This window comes from Bombina bombina, chromosome 5 (assembly GCF_027579735.1).
Source record: "Bombina bombina isolate aBomBom1 chromosome 5, aBomBom1.pri, whole genome shotgun sequence".
In the NCBI taxonomy this organism is placed as follows: domain Eukaryota; kingdom Metazoa; phylum Chordata; class Amphibia; order Anura; family Bombinatoridae; genus Bombina; species Bombina bombina.
In genome coordinates, this window is record NC_069503.1 from 203887315 (window position 1) to 203906366 (window position 19052).

General features: G+C 36.9%; 1 protein-coding gene across 2 annotated transcripts in view; it reads right to left on the reverse strand.

Annotated features, from left to right (window-relative positions):
* Window positions 1–19052, reverse strand: part of DIP2C (disco interacting protein 2 homolog C) — a 911498-nt gene that overhangs the window by 415841 nt on the left and 476605 nt on the right. For both annotated transcript variants that reach the window (XM_053713839.1, XM_053713838.1), the window contains one exon: window positions 3194–3325. In XM_053713839.1, coding sequence (XP_053569814.1) covers window positions 3194–3325 — 132 coding nt within the window. The remainder of the gene's footprint in view (window positions 1–3193; window positions 3326–19052) is intronic.

The window sequence follows — 19052 nt, forward strand, 5'->3', positions numbered from 1 at the left end:
CAATTATAAGTCTGTTACTTCCAAGTGGTACATATAACGTCTGTGTATTATACCAATAATTAACCCTTGGTGGTAAACAGATTGTTATAAGCAATAGTGGCATACGATGTCTCATATGTTTGTAGACTTTTTACTGCAAGGCACCGTTTTAATATTATCAGGGGCCTAACATAAAAATATTACAGGTATACCCCGCTCATACAGCGGGTTAGGGACCGGAGCCCCGCTGTAAAGTGAAAACCGCCATAAAGTGAAACAAGGTAGTTTTAGCTTTCTTTTCACTTGCCAGTTTATTTAAAAACTTGAAAACATGTTTGAACTAACAAATATTAGGAGTGCAATAGTGCTACATTTAGTTTAACACCAGCACAGTATTCAATTAGTATTCAATAAATACTGTACCTGTAAAATAGTGACAATTACTGTAGTAAAATTTGCCAGACTATACCACTGAGACACAGATTGCACTGTAATGCTGTAAACAGAGTGAACTGCGCATAACAAAATGGTGACAGTCACTTTTCTCGCAATCTCACGATGATTACAGCACTGTTTCAAAATCTTTGGAGGTTGAACTTCAGCTCCACAAAGCGCTGTATTAGCGAAGTGCTGTAAAGTGAGGTATACCAGTACCAACTGTATACTGTTTAGAGAACCTTGATTGTTGGTTAAGTAGCGCCTATGGTAATCATACCTAACAATGTATGTCTTTAAGGTCTAATAGGGTTATGACCTGTGTTTTGCAAAATTAGCACAAATTGTGTCAGACAACATTTGGTCTATGTATCTATTCTTACAAAGATCATCGATACAATATGTTGCAATCCAAATGATATGAGACAACAATATTATGTTTGTATTTTGATAAAAGATTTAAATGGTATATTAAACACATACAAATATTTGCATAAACTAATACTCCATATTATAAGCGCATAAAAATTGGACAATTATAAGTAGTTCAAATATCTCAGTACCACTTATGCCCTATATCCTGAGCATATGAAAGATTTAAGCAATCTAGAGTAGTACAAATATTTCAATACCACCTATGCCTCATATCAAGATCACATAAAGATTATGTCAATTTAAATAACGCTTATGCCCATTAAGTATGCGCTTGACCCAAAAGACCACAATAAATATAAATTTCTAAGTGCAGCTTCAGTTGTAATTAATACCAACAGGTTAGCTAATTGTAAAAAGTTATCAAGCTAAGCTACAGAAAGGTCTCTTCTATAGCGGAGACCTGATTAACGTTTAACTGCCACTAATAATGAAGAGCGTAATAAAGGTGCTATTCGTATATATATCTCTGAGTCAGCTTTCTAAAATTGAGGTTTCATAACCTCGTGAGAGTGCCCCTGACGCGCGTTTCACATAACGCTTCCTCAGAGGGCACTCTCACGAGGTTATGAAACCTCAATTTTAGAAAGCTGACTCAGAGATATATACGAATAGCATCTTTTATTACGCTCTTCATAATCTTCATGCGCTCTTGATATGAGGCATAGGTGGTATTGAAATATTTGCACTACCGTAGACTGCTTAATTCTTTCATACGCTCAGGATATAGGGCATAAGTGGTACTGAGATATTTGAACTACTTAAAATTGTCCAATTTTTATGCGCTCACAATATGGAGTATTAGTTTATGCAAATATTTGTATGTGTTTAATTAATATACCATTTAAATCTTTTATCAAAATACAAACATAATATTGTTGTCTCATATCATTTGGATTGCAACATGATATTGTATCGATAATCTTTGTAATAATAGATACATAGACCAAATGTTGTCTGACATAATTTGTGCTAATTTTGCAAAACACAGGTCATAACCCTATTAGACCTTAAAGACATACATCGTTAGGTATGATTACCATAGGCGCTACTTAACAAACAATCAAGGTTCTCTAAAGATTACTACAGTTGGTAATATTTTTATGTTAGGCCCCTGATAATATTAAAACGGTGCCTTGCAGTAAAAAGTCTACAAACATATGAGACATCGTATGCCACTATTGCTTATAACAATCTGTTTACCACCAAGGGTTAATTATTGGTATAATACACAGACGTTATATGTACCACTTGGAAGTAACAGACTTATAATTGAACAGGTGCATTCTAAATACGTTCACCACCTGAGTTTCAGCAAGTTTTAAACGTATGTGTGTGTGTGCATGAGTACTAGTCCTGCAGGACTATTATATATTTTTCTCTCCCAATAAAGTTATTTAGTATATATGCGTATGTCTGTGATATTTTATAATATTCTAACTTTCTGTTATTGATCTGAGTATACTTCTACTATGGGTTTTTAGTATTAAACTTATCCAGAAACCAGCAGTCTTTTCTTTGGGCTGCAAACCTTTTTTGCATCTTTTTGTACATTCTGATGTATATTACTGCTTGAGGCTCTGGAATCTAAGGGACATAAGTAATAATAATAATAATTCTGATTTATCCCTTAGATTTTGAGTAATAAACCCATTTAATTTTCCCTCACCTTCTCCCCGTAAAATAATACATTTGAAAGCAGAAGCCAATTGAAGATCTTAAAACTGCATGCAGTTTCTGAACCATAAAAGGTTCATTTTTACTTGCATGCCCCTTAAAGGGACATTATAAACTTAATAAACCATAAAAGGTTCATTTTGACTTGCATGCCCCTTAAAGGGACATTATAAACTAAATAAACCATAAAAGGTTCATTTTGACTTTCATGCCCCTTAAAGGGACATTAAACACTAAATAAATGTTAGATAGAATGATGCATTCAAAGAAAAAAAATGAGTCTGAGAATAGCATGTAGATTTATTTTTTAAAGTTTCAATAACTGTTTAGATATTGACAAAATAAGTGTAAAGTTTTAGTGTCATAAAACAATGGAAGTTGCCATGTTGTAACTTAATGCTCACAGTTTCAGAATGGGATTACAGGAAAAGGGGACAAAATAAATAATGAAAGTAAACTGCAGAGTTTTTTTTATATATCATTTATCATTTTATATTACTATCTCAAACTGTTTAATGTCCCTTTAAATCATACAGCTTATATATATATATATATATATATATATATATATATATATATATATATATATATATAATCATTATTATGCTTATTTCACACACATTACTAAGGTCACATACTAGTATATATAGTTTGAGGAAAGTATACTTACCATCCCCAGTTTCCATTAGTTCTGCATTCCCGTACTTTTGTGTGGCGCGAGACGTTGAGCCTTGCGGCCTTTCTACTTGTATAGAGTGCTCTGAGGTGTAAGTGGTAATGTCTGGGGGCGCTGAATGGTTTTCTGAAAATAAATAAGTACAAATTAGCTACTAATAGAGAGGTCCCACTGACAAGTCATTAATCAGTTTTATATAAACATAGCATTTATTCACAATTAAAGGGAGTGTCTACTTGAAAATTGATATTGTTAAAAAAGATAATCCCTTTATTAACCATTCCCCAGTTTTCCATAACCAGCACTGTTATATTACACTTTTTACCTCTGATTACCTTGTATCTAAGCTTTTGCATACTTCCCCCTTGCATTTTAGCCAATTAAAAGCTGACTCCATAGTAAGCATAATGATATATATATGGCCCATATGAACTAGCGCTGTCTAGCTGTGTCAAACTGTCAAAATGCAATGAGATAAGAGGAGGCCTTCAAGAGCTTAGAAATTAGCATATGAGCCTACCACCCAGGTTTAGCTTTCAACAAAGAATACCAAGAGAACAAAGCAAATTTGATGATAAAAGTAAAATTGAAAAGTTATTTAAAATTGCATGCCCTATCTGAATCATGAAAGTGTAATTTTGACTTGACTGTCCCTTTAAGTCCTGATTACATAACATCTTTATACAATTTCAATTATATAACATTTTGTTAGCATAGTTTACAGTTTAAAGGGACACTGAACCCAAATTTGGGTTCAGTGTCCCTTTAAGGATACACTCCTTGAAAAAGACTGGTGGAATTAATTTTTCTGGTCTTCTTTGCTATGACCATTTACTGACAAATGTAAACGAAATTGTGTTCTCATCTAAACAATCACTGTGTAGAATGTTGCAGGGTCAATTCATTTAAGCCATACTCAAAGGAACATACAAGTAAGAAAATGCTGGTACTTCTCAAATTCTAAGTTCTAGACCACTCTCCCCTTGCTTGGTGTCGTTTATAAATATGCTGTGGAAATAAACTGCAGTATAAATTCACATTCATAAAACACCAAGTAAAGTCAAATATGGCAGATGCTTTGCAAATATTTATACCACTATAATCTTAAAAATGAAAATCTCTGCCTGCTAAGCCCTTGGCAAATAAAACTAATTCCGGAGATGTTCCGCTACACAGATGTACTGAATGTCAGTCTTCAGGCCATAACACAGGCTACTGTCGTGGACTACCCAGCTACGGAGATGAGCTGCATTCAATAGCAAGCTTTAAGCTGCTTTACAGAAGTTTCTTATAGTCACTAATATTACTACAGAAATAAAGTAGCTGAATCCCATGGTAAATAACCGGCATGTTTGGGGTATTTCAGGTGCGTTTCACAGTAAATCCTCTTTCCATTGTATTAGTAATAAAATACAAGTCAGAAGACCTGTTTTTTCTTAGCAATATCCTCAGCACGTGCATTTCACAACAGCAAAGCATTCTGGGTATGCAAATGAGACATTAACCATGTGTTTAATCTCTGCTAAGTTCAAGGTCAATATTTGTGCGATAATTTTATTTCCCTTTAATAGATTGTTTTAAGCAAAGACAGTGCTGCGCAGAATAACTTTAGGAACATTATGGGTCACAAAAACCTGGGTGAAGCTGACGTGACTTGTATGGACTTGTTTGTCTGCTTCACAAATATTTACTCAACCAACTTCATTAATCATGCAAATATGTAATAATGAAATTATGTATTAATGTAATACACAAAATACATAAAACACCCTGCAGAAGGGTTAAATACATAGTTAAACCTGTACTCATGTGCCACACCAGGTGAGGATAGTGCTGGTGAAAAAAATGAGAAGCAGGTTAATTGCGTAAGGACCAAACACTGGTCATCTAAGAGCGTTCCATATTAAATAACTGAATGCTCTAACATCACATGCAATGAGGAAGTACCCAGAGGCACTTCCTCATAACCTATAATGCAGATGAGTGGGCCATCTTCTGGAGGAAATACCTCAGCTTTGCACAAGTGACAGACTAGCAATCCTCATTTGAAAGAGGAGACCTTGCAGGCCAATGCTGTAAAAAAGCAAAAATCTGAAAAGGGCAATGGCGTCCTCTCTCTCACTCTGTTTAACACAAAGCAAAACTTTCACCTCGTTTGAAAAAACAGCGCTGGGAATCTCAAATATTAATATTGGTGTCACTTGATATTGAGTGACATTACTTTATTCTTCTAGATATACACACACACTTAAGTAAATCTTTAGGGTCATTGGAGGGATGGGGCACACTAGATTAATGTATTTTGCTTTTATATTACAATTGTCATTTTAACCTTTTTTCTTAGTAGTAGGATACTTCCACATCAAGGTATATATAGGTATTTATTGTGTCCATTTTTAGGGCAATTTATGCGACTTCAGATACATTCGCAAACCTATTTGCGAATCACTAAGTGGCCAAATAGCAATGGATAATAATATGAACACTTTAACACCAGGCGGTCACTTATTGAATATATTAATATTTCACCCCTTTTTCTTACAGATCTACTCATTGTTTATTCACCTTTACCATTAGGGGTTATACACCCCTTTATTACCACTGATGGGGAATTTGATACCCCGTTACATCCCCCCAACTAGGTAGACACCCATACACGTATCATTTATATTAGGACATGTCCAGCAATTGTTTTCATTATGTCCTGTATCACATTTACCCTATTATTTTTTTTTATTATTATTATTATTTTTCGGCTAGATTAAAAGTTTTGCGGTATGAATGAAAAAGCAGCGTTTTGGCTCTTTTTCACTACCGCTGGTATTACGAGTCTTGCAGGTTTAGGGGCACCGCACACTTTTTTGGCCGTAACGCAACGAAACTACCAAAAAGTTTTTTTTCCAATGGGACTTCTTTTGTGCCGGTATTACGAGTCTGCCTGGGAGGCCAAAAAGTGAGTGGTACAGCCTAAAACTTCAAGATCCATACAGTAAACTGAAAGTCAGTAGCTATGAGTTTTACGCTACAAAGCTGTACCATAAAACTCAAAACTAAAGTGCTAAAAGTACACTAACAACCATAAACTACCTATTAACCCCTAAACCGAGGCCCTCCCACATCGCAAAAATTATTAACCCCTAATCTGCCGCTACGGACATCGCTGCCACTATAATAAACATATTAACCCTAAACCGCCGCACTCCAGCATCACAAACACTAGTTAAATATTAACCCCTAATCTGCCGCCCCTAACATTGCCGCCACCTACCTACATTTATTAACCCCTAATCTGCTGCTCCGGACTTCACTGCCACTATAATAAACATATTAACCCCTAAACCGCCGCAATCCCGCATTGCAAAGACTAGTTAAATATTATTAACCCCTAATCTGCCGCCCCTAACATCGCCGCCACCTACCTACATTAACCCCTAATCTGCCGCCCCCAACGTCGCCGCCACTATACTAAATTTATTAACCCCTAAACCTAACCCTAAGTCTAACCCTAACCCTAACACCCACTAACTTTAATGTAATTAAAATAAATCTAAATAAAACCTACTATTAATAACTAAATAAATCCTATTTAAAACTAAATACTTATCTGTAAAATAAACCCTAAGCTAGCTACAATTTAACGAATAGTTACATTGTATCAAGCTTAGGCTAATTTTTATTTCACAGGCAAGTTTGTATTTATTTTAACTAGGTAGAATAGTTACTAAATAGTTATTAACTATTTACTAACTACATAACTAAAATAAATACAAATTTACCTGTAAAATAAAACCTATCCTGAGTTACACTAACATCTAACTTTACACTACAATTAACTAAATTACAAAAAAAAAAACACACTAAATTACACAAAATAAAAAAGTAAATTTATGCTTACCTGATAAATTGATTTCTTTTACGATATGACGAGTCCACGGATTTCATCCTTACTTGTGAGAAAGGTTCTTCAAGCAGTGGTGCCTTCTGTTTAGGTTCCTGTCTTGTCCCTCCCTTTCATCCGTGTCCTTTTGCTTTGGTATTGGTTTCCCACAAGTAAGGATGAAATCCGTGGACTTGTGATATCTTTGTAAAAGAAAAGTAAATTTATGCTTACCTGATAAATTGATTTCTTTTCCGATATGAGGAGTCCACGGCCCACCCTGTTGTTTTTAAGACAGTTTTCTTTATATTTTTGTAAACTTCAGTCACCTCTGCACCTTTTAGCCTTTCCTTTTCTCTTCCTATACCTTCGGCCGAATGACTGAGGGTGGAGGGGAAGGGAGGGGCTATATATACAGCTCTGCTGTGGTGCTCTTTGCCACTGACTGAAGTTTACAAAAAATATAAAGAAAAACTGTCTTAAAAAGAACAGGGTGGGCCGTGGACTCGTCATATCGTAAAAGAAATCAATTTATCAGGTAAGCATAAATTTACTTTTCTTTTACAAAGATATGACGAGTCCATGGATTTCATCCTTACTTGTGGGAAACCAATACCAAAGCAAATGGACACGGATGAAAGGGAGGGACAAGACAGGAACCTAAACAGAAGGCACCACTGCTTGAAGAACCTTTCTCACAAGGATGAAATCCGTGGACTCGTCATATCTTTGTACAAGAAAAGAAATGATCAGATATTTGAACTAATTAAACCTAATCTAATCGCCCTATCAAAATAAAAAAAGGCATTTGGATGGGCATTGCCCTTAAAAGGGCATTTAGCTCTTTTTCCGTCCAAAACCCTAATCTAAAAATAAAACCCACCCAATAAACCCTTAAAAAAGCCTAGCACTAACCCCCGAAGATCCACTTACAGTTTTTGAAGACCCGACACCCATCCTCAACGAAGCCGGCAGAAGTCCTCAACGAAGCGGCAGAAGTCTTCATCCAACCAGGCAGAAGCCTTCATCCAGACGGCATCTTCTATCTTCATCCATCCAGCGCGGAGCGGGTCCATCTTCAAGAAATCCGGCCGGAGCATCCTCTTCAATCGATGTCTTCTTCTGAATGAGGTTTCCCTTTAAATGACGTCATCCAAGATAGCGTCCCTTAGATTCCGATTGGCCAATCGGAATTAAGGATGAAAAAATCCTATTGGCTGTTGCAATCAGCCAATAGGATTGAGTTTGCATTCTATTGGCTGTTCCAATAAATTTAGTATAGTGGCGGCGACAAATTAGGGGTTAATAAGTGTAGGTAGGTTGCGGCGACATTGGGGGCGGGAGATTAGGAGTTAATAACATTATGTAGGTGTCGGCAATATTGGGGCAGCAGATTAGGGGTTAATAAGTATAATGTAGGTGTCGGCGATGTCAGGGTCAGCAGATTAGGGGCGTTTAGACTCTGGGTTAATGTTAGGGTGTTAGGTGTAAACATACATTTTCTTTCCCCATAGGAATCAATGGGGCTGCGTTACGGAGCTTTACGCTCCTTTATTGCAGGTGTTAGACTTTTTTTCAGCTGGCTCTCCCCATTGATGTCTATGGGGAAATTGTGCATGAGCATGTAAAACCAGCTTACCACAGCGCTGGTATTGGAGTGCAGTATGGAGCTCAATTTTGCTCTACGCTCACTTCTTGCTTGCCAACGCCAGGTTTTTGTAAACCTGTAATACCAGCTCTGTAGGTAAGTGAGCAGTGACCATAACTTGCAAGTTAGTACCGAGCAGCTCTTACCGCAAAACTCGTAATCTAGCCATTTATTAGTCATGTTTATATGTCCCTTTCTTTTTCATTGGATATGCCCACCAAATTGGCCTGGTTAGTATTTCCAAGTGTTGGCTATATGGGTCTGTGTTAGCATTTATCCTATATTATTTATATTATCACTCGTCACATCATGAGTTCACATACTCTATTTTATCATTCCCAATTGCACCAGGCACCTTTTGAGCATAGGCAAACTCATCACAATAGTGCCCTTTTTGAGCACATTTTATTCATTACACTAGTTATCATTATCATAACATACAGTCTTGGCCTCTGTGTTATCAACATCCACTTGGTAACACAGACGTTAGGAATAGCTGACACCGTCTTATCACGACCAGTCCTGATTCTGGATAACTACGCTAATAGTTAGTTTATGGTATATTGGTCATATGCTCTCCACTATATTCTTGTCCTGGTATTAGTGGATACTTGGAGCTCATCCCATATGATGTATTTTACATCTTGGACACACGTCAGTATATACACCCCCTTAGAACAACATTGGACATTAGGCAGGCCCAGACACGCCCTATCCTGACGCCATTGATGACGTTTACATACACGCCCCTATAGAGACACAAATCAGCTGGCACACCATTGGCCTGTCGTATTTACACACACCCCTGACGTCATGTCGAGAGCTGCGATCTGCAAATATTTTCTTCACATTTGAACGGTATTTGTCAGATTTAGCACAATTATATATAACTTATGAAGATCATTAAAGATTCGTTATGATCCCACAATAGAATCTGATAAGGCCACTGTTACCATGACTATCAGTTTCACTAGGCCAAAGGGCATATTACACCTATACTATAGCCAGTATACAATTGATTTTTTAGGCCCAATCTTATGGCTTTAAACTCTATATACTATTTTTAGATTGAGGTAGTTTGTAAAACGTTGGAATAATTATTTTATTTAGTAGTTAGGGCTATGCCCTCTTTTATAAAATGAATGGTGTTCGTATGTTGCTTTATCAATGACATTGCTGATACAAATAGCAACCTTTACCATCAGCTGTTTCACTGTTAGTATACAAGAGGTTAACAGGTGTATATTGATTAATTAGGTTTAGGAAAGAGGGTGGTTGCATCAATTAACCAATGATATGGTTTGTAAGTGTATATAGCAAGTGTATCAATGTTATATTTTTACTGTTTAGCCTGAGGAAACAGCCCTTGTGGGCTGAGAAACGCGTTGCTTTGTTTTTAATAAATACATTCTTTTATCTGATACACTTGCTGCATTTATTTTTAGAGTTACCTCTTGGATCTATACCGTGTGGCTGGTGAACGGACGCCATCTATTCCTGAGCACAGTCTGCTGGGCGACTGAGAGGTTCGAGCTTGCCTCTATTGCACCTGGGGGTGCACTGCTTTCTGTAAGTCTGACCCATAATTGTGCACTTTGCATACCCAAACTGTACTAGGCTATGGATATTGTCTCATGTCACTCACAGGAATAGGATTTCTGTTTGCTGCCTGCTGTTTTCCATCTGAGCATCTCCCCTGTGAGCATTCAGTGAGCTGGACCACTGCTAATTGATCCAGTCTGCGTGATTAGCTCTTTTGGGTGCTCTACGTTTGTGAGTATCATTCTACTCCATATTGCTTCTCTAGTGTATAGACGTTACTAGGCCATGTTGGTGCCTGTGTGTCTCCTTTTTTCTAGAGCTGGGAAGTTTGTTTTTTAATTGGACGCTCTGAAAGAGACACTAAACCCAAACAACATTCCAATTTACTTCTATTGTCTAATTTGCTTCATTCTTTAGACATCCTTTGTTGAAGAAATAGCAATGCACATGGGTGAGCCAATCACACAAAGGCATCTATGTGCAGCAACCAATCAGCGGCTACTGGGCCTATCTAGATATGCTTTTAAGCAAAGTATATCAAGAGAATGAAGCAAATTAGATAATAGAAGTAAATTAGAAAGTTGTTTACAATTGCATGCTCTTTCTAAAGCATGAAAGAAAAAAATTGGGTTTCATGTCCCTTCAATGTAATTTTGACTTCCATGTCAACAACAAATTCTTAATAAATAGATTGACATTTTAAACAACTATACAACTGAATTCTATATTCCGTTTTGCTAAGTTCTCTTGTTATCCTTTGTTAAAGAGTAATCCCAGGTGACCTCAGGAGAGTGCACATGTTTATAGGCATCTGGTAGCAGTGATTGTGACATTGTTTATTGCAGTGTTACACAATGTGGCAAATACTGCCGCCATAGACTGGTACAGACAAGTGCACATGTGCTGCCATTGTGCTCCAGATATGGGCAGGCTCCTGAGCTCATGTCCCTGCTTTTTAACAAAAAATACCAAGAAAATGTAGAAAAAAATAATAGAAGTAAATTAGAAAGTTGTTTAAAATTGTATGTACTATCTGAAATAAAAAATAAAATGTTTTTGTTTTAATGTCCCTTTAAGCTCCTATCAGCCTACCTAGTTTATGCTTCAACAAAGAAAAACAAGAAAACAAAGCAAACTTGATATCAAAAGTAAACTGGAAACTTGTTTAAAATTGTAAACTTGATTTCAATCATGAATTTTTAATTTTAAATAAGTTCCAATTTATAGACATTAAAGTGACTGGTAAATCCGAGCGTTTGTGAATTGCTAGGATTTACCAGTTGCAACAAAAAAAGGGGAAATGAAATATAAAATACTTCATGCTGAAAGTCCTTTTATTTGTTTGCAATGTTCACCAAACTGAGCACCTCAGGCTGCCTGCAGCAAGACGCTATTATTTCAATTAGGTGACGTTTCCACCTCTTAGCCAATAGCCGTGCAGGCCAGCTGGCATTAAGCCGGATAGCTAGCACGCTATTGGCTAAGATCACCTCACTGCAAAATAGTGTTCTGCCATGGGTGGCCTGAGGCGCTCAGCACAGCGAATGCTGCAGACAAAGGAACCTTCAGCGTGAAGTATTTTATCCTTCATGACTGAAAGTCCCTTTATTTGTTACACTGGTAAATCCTAGTGTTTCACAAATGCTAGGATTTAATATCACTCTAAACTCAAAATTTCATATCCCATAAAAATGTCTAATTATTCCTACTTAAAACACTTTGCAATGTACTTTCATTATTTATTTTTCCTGCTTTTACTAAACTGTAGTGTTTGACCCCCAGACTGCCTTAAGTGCGTTCTGTAGGATGCAGAACACAGGCAGTGATTGGTTAAAGGGACACTGAACCCAAAATTTTTATTTTGTGATTCAGATAGAGCATGCAATATTAAGCAATTTTCTAATTTACTCCTATTATCACATTTTCTTCATTCTCTTAGTATCTTTATTTGTACAGTAAGAATGTAAGTTTAGATGCAGGCCCATTTTTGGTGAACAACCTGGGTTGTCCTTGCTGATTGGACAGCACCTTTAAACAAGTGCTGTCCATGGTCTGAACCAAAAATTAGCTGGCTCCTTAGCTGAGATGCCTTATTTTCAAATAAAGATATCAAGAGAACAAAGAAAAATTGATAATAGAAGTAAATTAGAAAGTTGCTTAAAAATGACATGCTCTATCTAAATAATGAAAGAAAAAAATGGTTTTAGTGTCCCTGTAAGTGTAGAAGTTTGTTTACAGTGTTCTCCCAGGGCAAACCAACCTGCTGATTTTAATGACTGTCTGGCTAACATAACATTCAGCTAACATTAAAAAAACGTGCAATGATTATTCCACAAATTATTATTAAATAAATGTATGTTTAATTATGCAATTCATTTGTGCTTCGGATAGCAGAAAATTTTATAATATTAGAAAGTATTACACTGCCTCTACCCGGCTACTTTATAATTCCACCTGGCTGGCAACATTTTCTATGGAAAACACTGGTTTATATTGTGCCTATATGGCCAAAGCTACTACCTCATACTTCCAAACATTTGTGGGTAGGTGTTAGGGACTCAAGAGGTTGACGTGGGTTGTCACCATTTTCTGGGTGTGGTCATGTAGTGGGTGAATCATGGACATGTTAGAGCAGTCAGCAGGAGTGTCTGGTTGGTTAATGGGTGCGACCAAGAAAAATCCTGCAAATTGGGACATATTGCTGTCTTAGAGGGACAGCACGAGAGAGCTTAGAATTAGGGGCTGTCCCTCTCAAACAAAGACACTTGAGAGGCCTGTTACATTCAAAACACTTTTCCAAGAGTATGTCCTAAGCCTGTAAAACACATTTTTCTAAAAGAAATTACAGTTGTAAACATGTATTTTACATAAATATATTTTGTAATGCAGTGAATTAATTCTGATGCATAGTTTTTTTTTACTTAACATCCCTTTAATTACTAAATACTAAAATCTTTTTTTCTGGAGGATTTCAAAATTCTCAGAACCCATTGTAAGCAGCTCGCTGGCATGACAGATAAAGATTCTTCAGCTCCATAGAACCACATATACATAACAGATGATAAACAATAAGCCAAAATCATTAGCCTGCTCAATACATTGCAGGACAGCTTGACTGCTCCTGGCTTCTAAGTATACCAGTGCTGCCTTGAGCAGGAGGGCTATATATCACAAAACCCTGTGAGCTGCTACAGTATTTAGAAAGTCAGGTTTATATTTCCTCTCTAAATCTGTAATACAACAACAAACACAAATATATACATGTAATTCTCATGGCTTTTAAGAATGTTGCAATTGCAAAGTAGCTTTATGGGATGTGCTATAGCCCCTTGTTTCTCAACCTGGGGTACTTTGGGGCATTAGCAAGGGGTACTCCAGGGCTTGGCCTTGATTATTTTTTCCCTGGTCTAGCTATTGTAAACATGACACATCACTTCTAACAGGGCAGAGTGTGAGTATTTCCCTGCCTAGGTTGGACCACTGCCCAATCGTTGATTCACCTCAAATAGCTAAAACCTTAGATTCTGGCTTGTTAGTGACATATGAGGGCTGGAGTTGAGCTTCACTGATATGAACAGAGAAAGTGTATTACTGTGACCAAGTGTCACACAGATGAGTAGCAGTTAAATGTGCCACTGTGAAATAGGTAAAGTGCCGAGACAGATTAGCGGTGCATGAAATGTTTATTAAAAATAGAAAGATGGTACCATTCAAATTATTTTCTTCATCATGCAGAAAAGAGATTATTTTCCTCTTTTTTTAATGTAAGAAGCACATGAATTGCATATAATAATTAATATAAATGGAATAAATATCTGTGTTTTATGTGTTTATTATTCTCTGTTGTAATATTGCCAAATATTAACTTCACGCAGTTAAGACGTTCCATGCCATTCTAACAGCGCTGGGCTTTAACGTCGTTAAGATGGCATGAAACGTCCTACCTTATATGGCGTTCATGCAGCTTCCCCATTTGATGAAGTCATGAATATGAATTGGCCTTGGGGCGTGCCTAGCAGTTTAGGCAGTCCCCATAATCCAATCCCGGGCCTTGTATTCACATGATCATATCGATTTTTACTAATAGCATTTACATTGGAATTTTTTTTTTTAATGTTAACACTATTGTACCGACACAAAGGGGTGTAATTTCTAAAAACATAAAACAAATATCTGATTTCCATACATTTACTTCATTAACATATGTGATACAAGCTTGTGAAATCAAGTGATATACATGATTTCCATTGCTTTTGTAAAAGATCAACAATATTTGTGCAGTTGGGGTACATAGAAATCAAATGTATACCTAAGGGGGTACTTGCTACAAAAGGTTTAGAAACACTGCTATAGCCCTGTCTAGCAGCCAATGGGATTAATCATAAAGTAAAGAACACACACAATAAATATGTGTAAACAGAAATCAAATGAAGGTCTAGTGGGTTCATGGCATGACAAATACTGGATGCCAGGGTATAAATATATATTGTACCAAAATAATATTATATATATATATATATATATATATATATATATATATATATATATATATATATATATATATGTATATATATATATGTATATGTAGAATTATGTATTTATGAATAAATATATTCTGCTATGTGAAGAACATTGGAATATGAAATATTCATATTTTCATGTTGGGTTAGCGCATATGAGAATATGCAATCGTATTTGTGCACGAGTGGGGAGTGTGTTTTGTTTTTCCACTTTTTATCCTCCTTTGACTTCTATGGCGCAATATTCTAAGTTTAGCTTTTTGCGCATCTCTGGTTAGCGCGAGAGCGGTACATTTTATGCTGGGGAAATAACCAGGAGTTTGACAAATTAACACTCCCCTACGGTTCAGTAGTGATCGCAAGTCACAGGTCCGCAGGAAACTCTGAGTTGACAAGAAAGCTTAGGTAGAGACTTAAGAATCATAACCGAGGTATTGCTCTTTTTGGCATATATCTAGGACATTGACACCCACTTGAAATATTAAGATATTTGGTGAATCCACTTATGAGAACGGACTGTTTGTATATTCCTTTCGCTCATGACACTTGTACTATATGAAGTGATTGCTCTTTGGTTTTTAAGACGGTTGTCTTTTTATATAGCCGTTTATTGCTACCACATTTTTATTATCCATTTATTAAATCATATTATTGATAGTTAAATGTCAGATTCTTGATTATATATATTTAACAAACAATCAGCTAGCTCTCCTTTGTTGAGTGCTTTCCCTAACATAATTCACCATTTTTACTTATTTATCTCACATTTAGAGATTAGTGTGATATTTTGCGTCAAGCTTTTGTAAAGAGCTATCACACTGCTTTGTTTTAACCTGATGAAAAATAAGATAAGGATGGTCACTAGAAAGAGCAGATAACTCAAACTCTTCCAGCAGAAGAGACGGCCAAAAGGAATAAAACCTTCCAAAATAGCAGCTTAATATCCACCTTATGCATAGGTTTAAAAAGGAGGAGACTGCAAAACCCTTAAAGGGACAGTATACTATAAAACAGTTTTTCCCTTAATGTGTTTCCAATTACTCTTTTTTTACCAGCTGCAGAGTATAACATGTATGAGATTTGCTTTTTTAAGGCTTATTTGTGTATATGAATGAGCTGATTTTGTGTTTTGAAGCCACAACCTAATGAAATGGGTTGAGCTTGTAGGTATAATCAGATCTCATTACTTTATCACATTGTATAAATATGCCTGCTTCTTTATCTTATATCTGTCCATAAACCAATCACCAATACTTGGAGAGAACAATGGAAAATTAACATTTTATTACCTTATCTCCTCTTCTATAACCCACTGGGAGTGTAATTTTTTCTTCTGGCTGTGTAAATACAGCTTGGCCTCGTGGCCAAAAACATTCAGGATGGGAGGAGATACCACAGGCTAAATAACTAATTCAAATGCCAACATAAGGTTAATGTAAATACTTGTAAACAATTTAATATACTCCAGCAGGTAAAGTGGATCAATGGGAACAAATTAAAGGGGAGAACATTTTTGAGTAAACTGTCCCTGTCTCAATTTATGATTCCATGGAGGAGAAATCAAATGGATTACAGGTTTTATAGGGACTAAAGCATGAACAAAACCATGAATATCAGGAAGATTAGCAATCTTCCTATGAAACAAGATTTAAATCAACCCCTTCAGAGAACTGGCAGATAGACCTTTATCCAGACCATCCTGTAGGAACACAGAAAAACAGAGAGATGCACTCAACTGGGCTTAGAACAGAAGCTGGAAAAACTTTCTTGCTTAGTCCCTCCTTACTCCCAGAGTACAATCTCATTTTGCACACTATGCCGCTCACAAAGATAACATTTCCTGTAGCATATTAGTCTGACCCTGCCAAATGACAGTCCAGCGCCGAGATTCCTGGCTAATCTCCTCTGAACAAGAGAAAACAACAAACCCCCGACATACAGTTCGGCCGCTATGGGCCTCGTCAGTGAGGTGCAGTTGAATCCCTCTAAAGCATGTGTGCAAGGAATCAATGTCTGGTTGCCTCTTTTACTCTTAGGGAGGCCTAAGAGCATTTGCATACACACAGAAAAACAGAGAGATGCACTCAACTGGGCTTAGAACAGAAGATGGAAAAACTTCTTTGCTTAGTCCCTCCTTACTCCCAGGGAACAATCTTGCTTCTTATTTATGCAAATTATGACCCTGATGGAAGTCTCCCTAAGGGTGATGCGGGAGCCAGAAGTGTAGCTGTTGCTCAGTGTGCCTTGAGGGATATGGCTGCACCTCACTGAGGAGGCCCACACTAGGCTAAAACATACGTCTGGGGTTTTGCTGTTTCTCTTGTTCAGAGAGGGATTGCCTGGTATTTCAGGACTGGACTGTACTGTTTAGTCAGGATCAGACTGATATACTACAGGAAAGTTCTTCTCTGTGAAAGGCACATGTTGAGCAAAAAGAGGCTGCTCCTTGGATGGTAACTAGCCATAGAACAAGCTATTATGCTATTGTTCGTTCCCAGGTTGAGCGCTTCTCTCTTTTTATTTTAGCATCCTGTAGGAAACTGCAGAATCCTAGGAATTCTGAAAGAATACCAGGAAAAAACGCAAACGGGCCTGAATTAAGGTTTCAATCACTGAATCAGAGAAACCTCTATGTCTAAGGTCTAACCGTTCAATTTCCATGCCATCAAGTTCAGAGACTTGAGGTCCGAATGGAAAAAATGGACCTTGACACAGAAGGTCTGACCTTAGAGGAAGAGGCTAAGGAGGGCAACTGGACATCTAAACCAGATCTGCATACCAAATCCTGTGAGGCCAAATTGGTGTAATCAGGATTACTGATTTATTTTGCCAGAACAGAGGATGGTATTTTATTCAAATCTCTTCATTGTTCCAATGATATAGGAACTTTCAGACCAGTTCTGCATCTGAAAGCTCTGAACACGTTTGTAATAATTTGTCATGGTTATGGTCATATCATATATAACACATCTCCTACTTGTTTAATTCACTTGTGTGTTACTTTTCCTTTAACTCAGGGAACCCTCCTCCAAACATCCGGTAAAAAATCGACTCTCTCAGTGGGCTTACTGCTTGGTATTGCAGTCTGCTGCTTAATGCAGTTGTTCCTGAGCTGTTTATCCATTAAATATCCTAAACGAGACCTTACTGGAAGTCAGCTTGTGCACTCTTCAACTTTTTTCTGCTGACAAGTTACTCTACAAGGTGCTCCTCACTACTCTCCTTCTACGCCATGAACTAAAGGCTTATCCATCCAGATTATTACCAGTCGTTCACCGGAGTTACAATTGCGTTGACGTCACGCTCTTAGTTCTGTACACGCTGAGGATCACAGCTGACACGAAGTTACAGCTTCCGAAGGTAATACTTTGACACGGCTACAAACTTTCCTTTTGATACATAGTGGCAAACCTCCTTCATAGTAAGTTTGTTATTTTCCTAAATCCTTAGTAAATTGGTTATAATCCTAAATCCTTCCTTGAAATTTCTTACCGGTTATCTGAATTACTCCGTCTGTAACTTTACTTTAGTCTGATGTGCACAATGTTACACCTCATAAGTAATTATACATCTGGCATGATATGCGCAATGTTACACCTCATAAGTAATTATACATCTGGCATGATAAACTTATGTGTATACACAACTAACTGTTGGTTACTCAAGTAAATAGCACTGCTGTATTATTCAGTGAGTCTTCACATGTGGCAGTAATAAGGCTATCTTACTTATGACTACCAGCTATTAAATGCTCTCTGATTACTGGGGGTTTAACATTACTCTGTAGAGTGATTGATATTTAATCCCAGAAGTCAACTCGCTACAACAACATTTTTTATAATATTCATCCCAGCAGCTGAGGTTCATAACCTACACTATCCTTACGTTACAGACAAGCAACTAAGGCGTGACATAATTCCATCTTTCAAATTAAAAGTATTCAGACTATTCTGCCTTATGTTCAGCAAAGTCAATTTATGTCCTTTATAGATTTAAAGGATGCTTACCTTCATTTTCCAATTCACAGAGAACATTTCCCGTTTCTGTTCTGGACAAACATTTTCAGTTTGTTGCTCTACCATTTGGTCTGGCTACAGCTCCAAGAATATTCAGAAAGGCTCTGGGTGCCCTTTTGTCTGTCATCCGATTTGGTTAAATTAAACATGTCCCTTTCTATATTTTTCTTAATAATATCCAGACCTCTTATTTGAATTAGATAAAAGCTAGAAATTCTACTTCTAGGAGTTAAAGGGACAGTACACACCA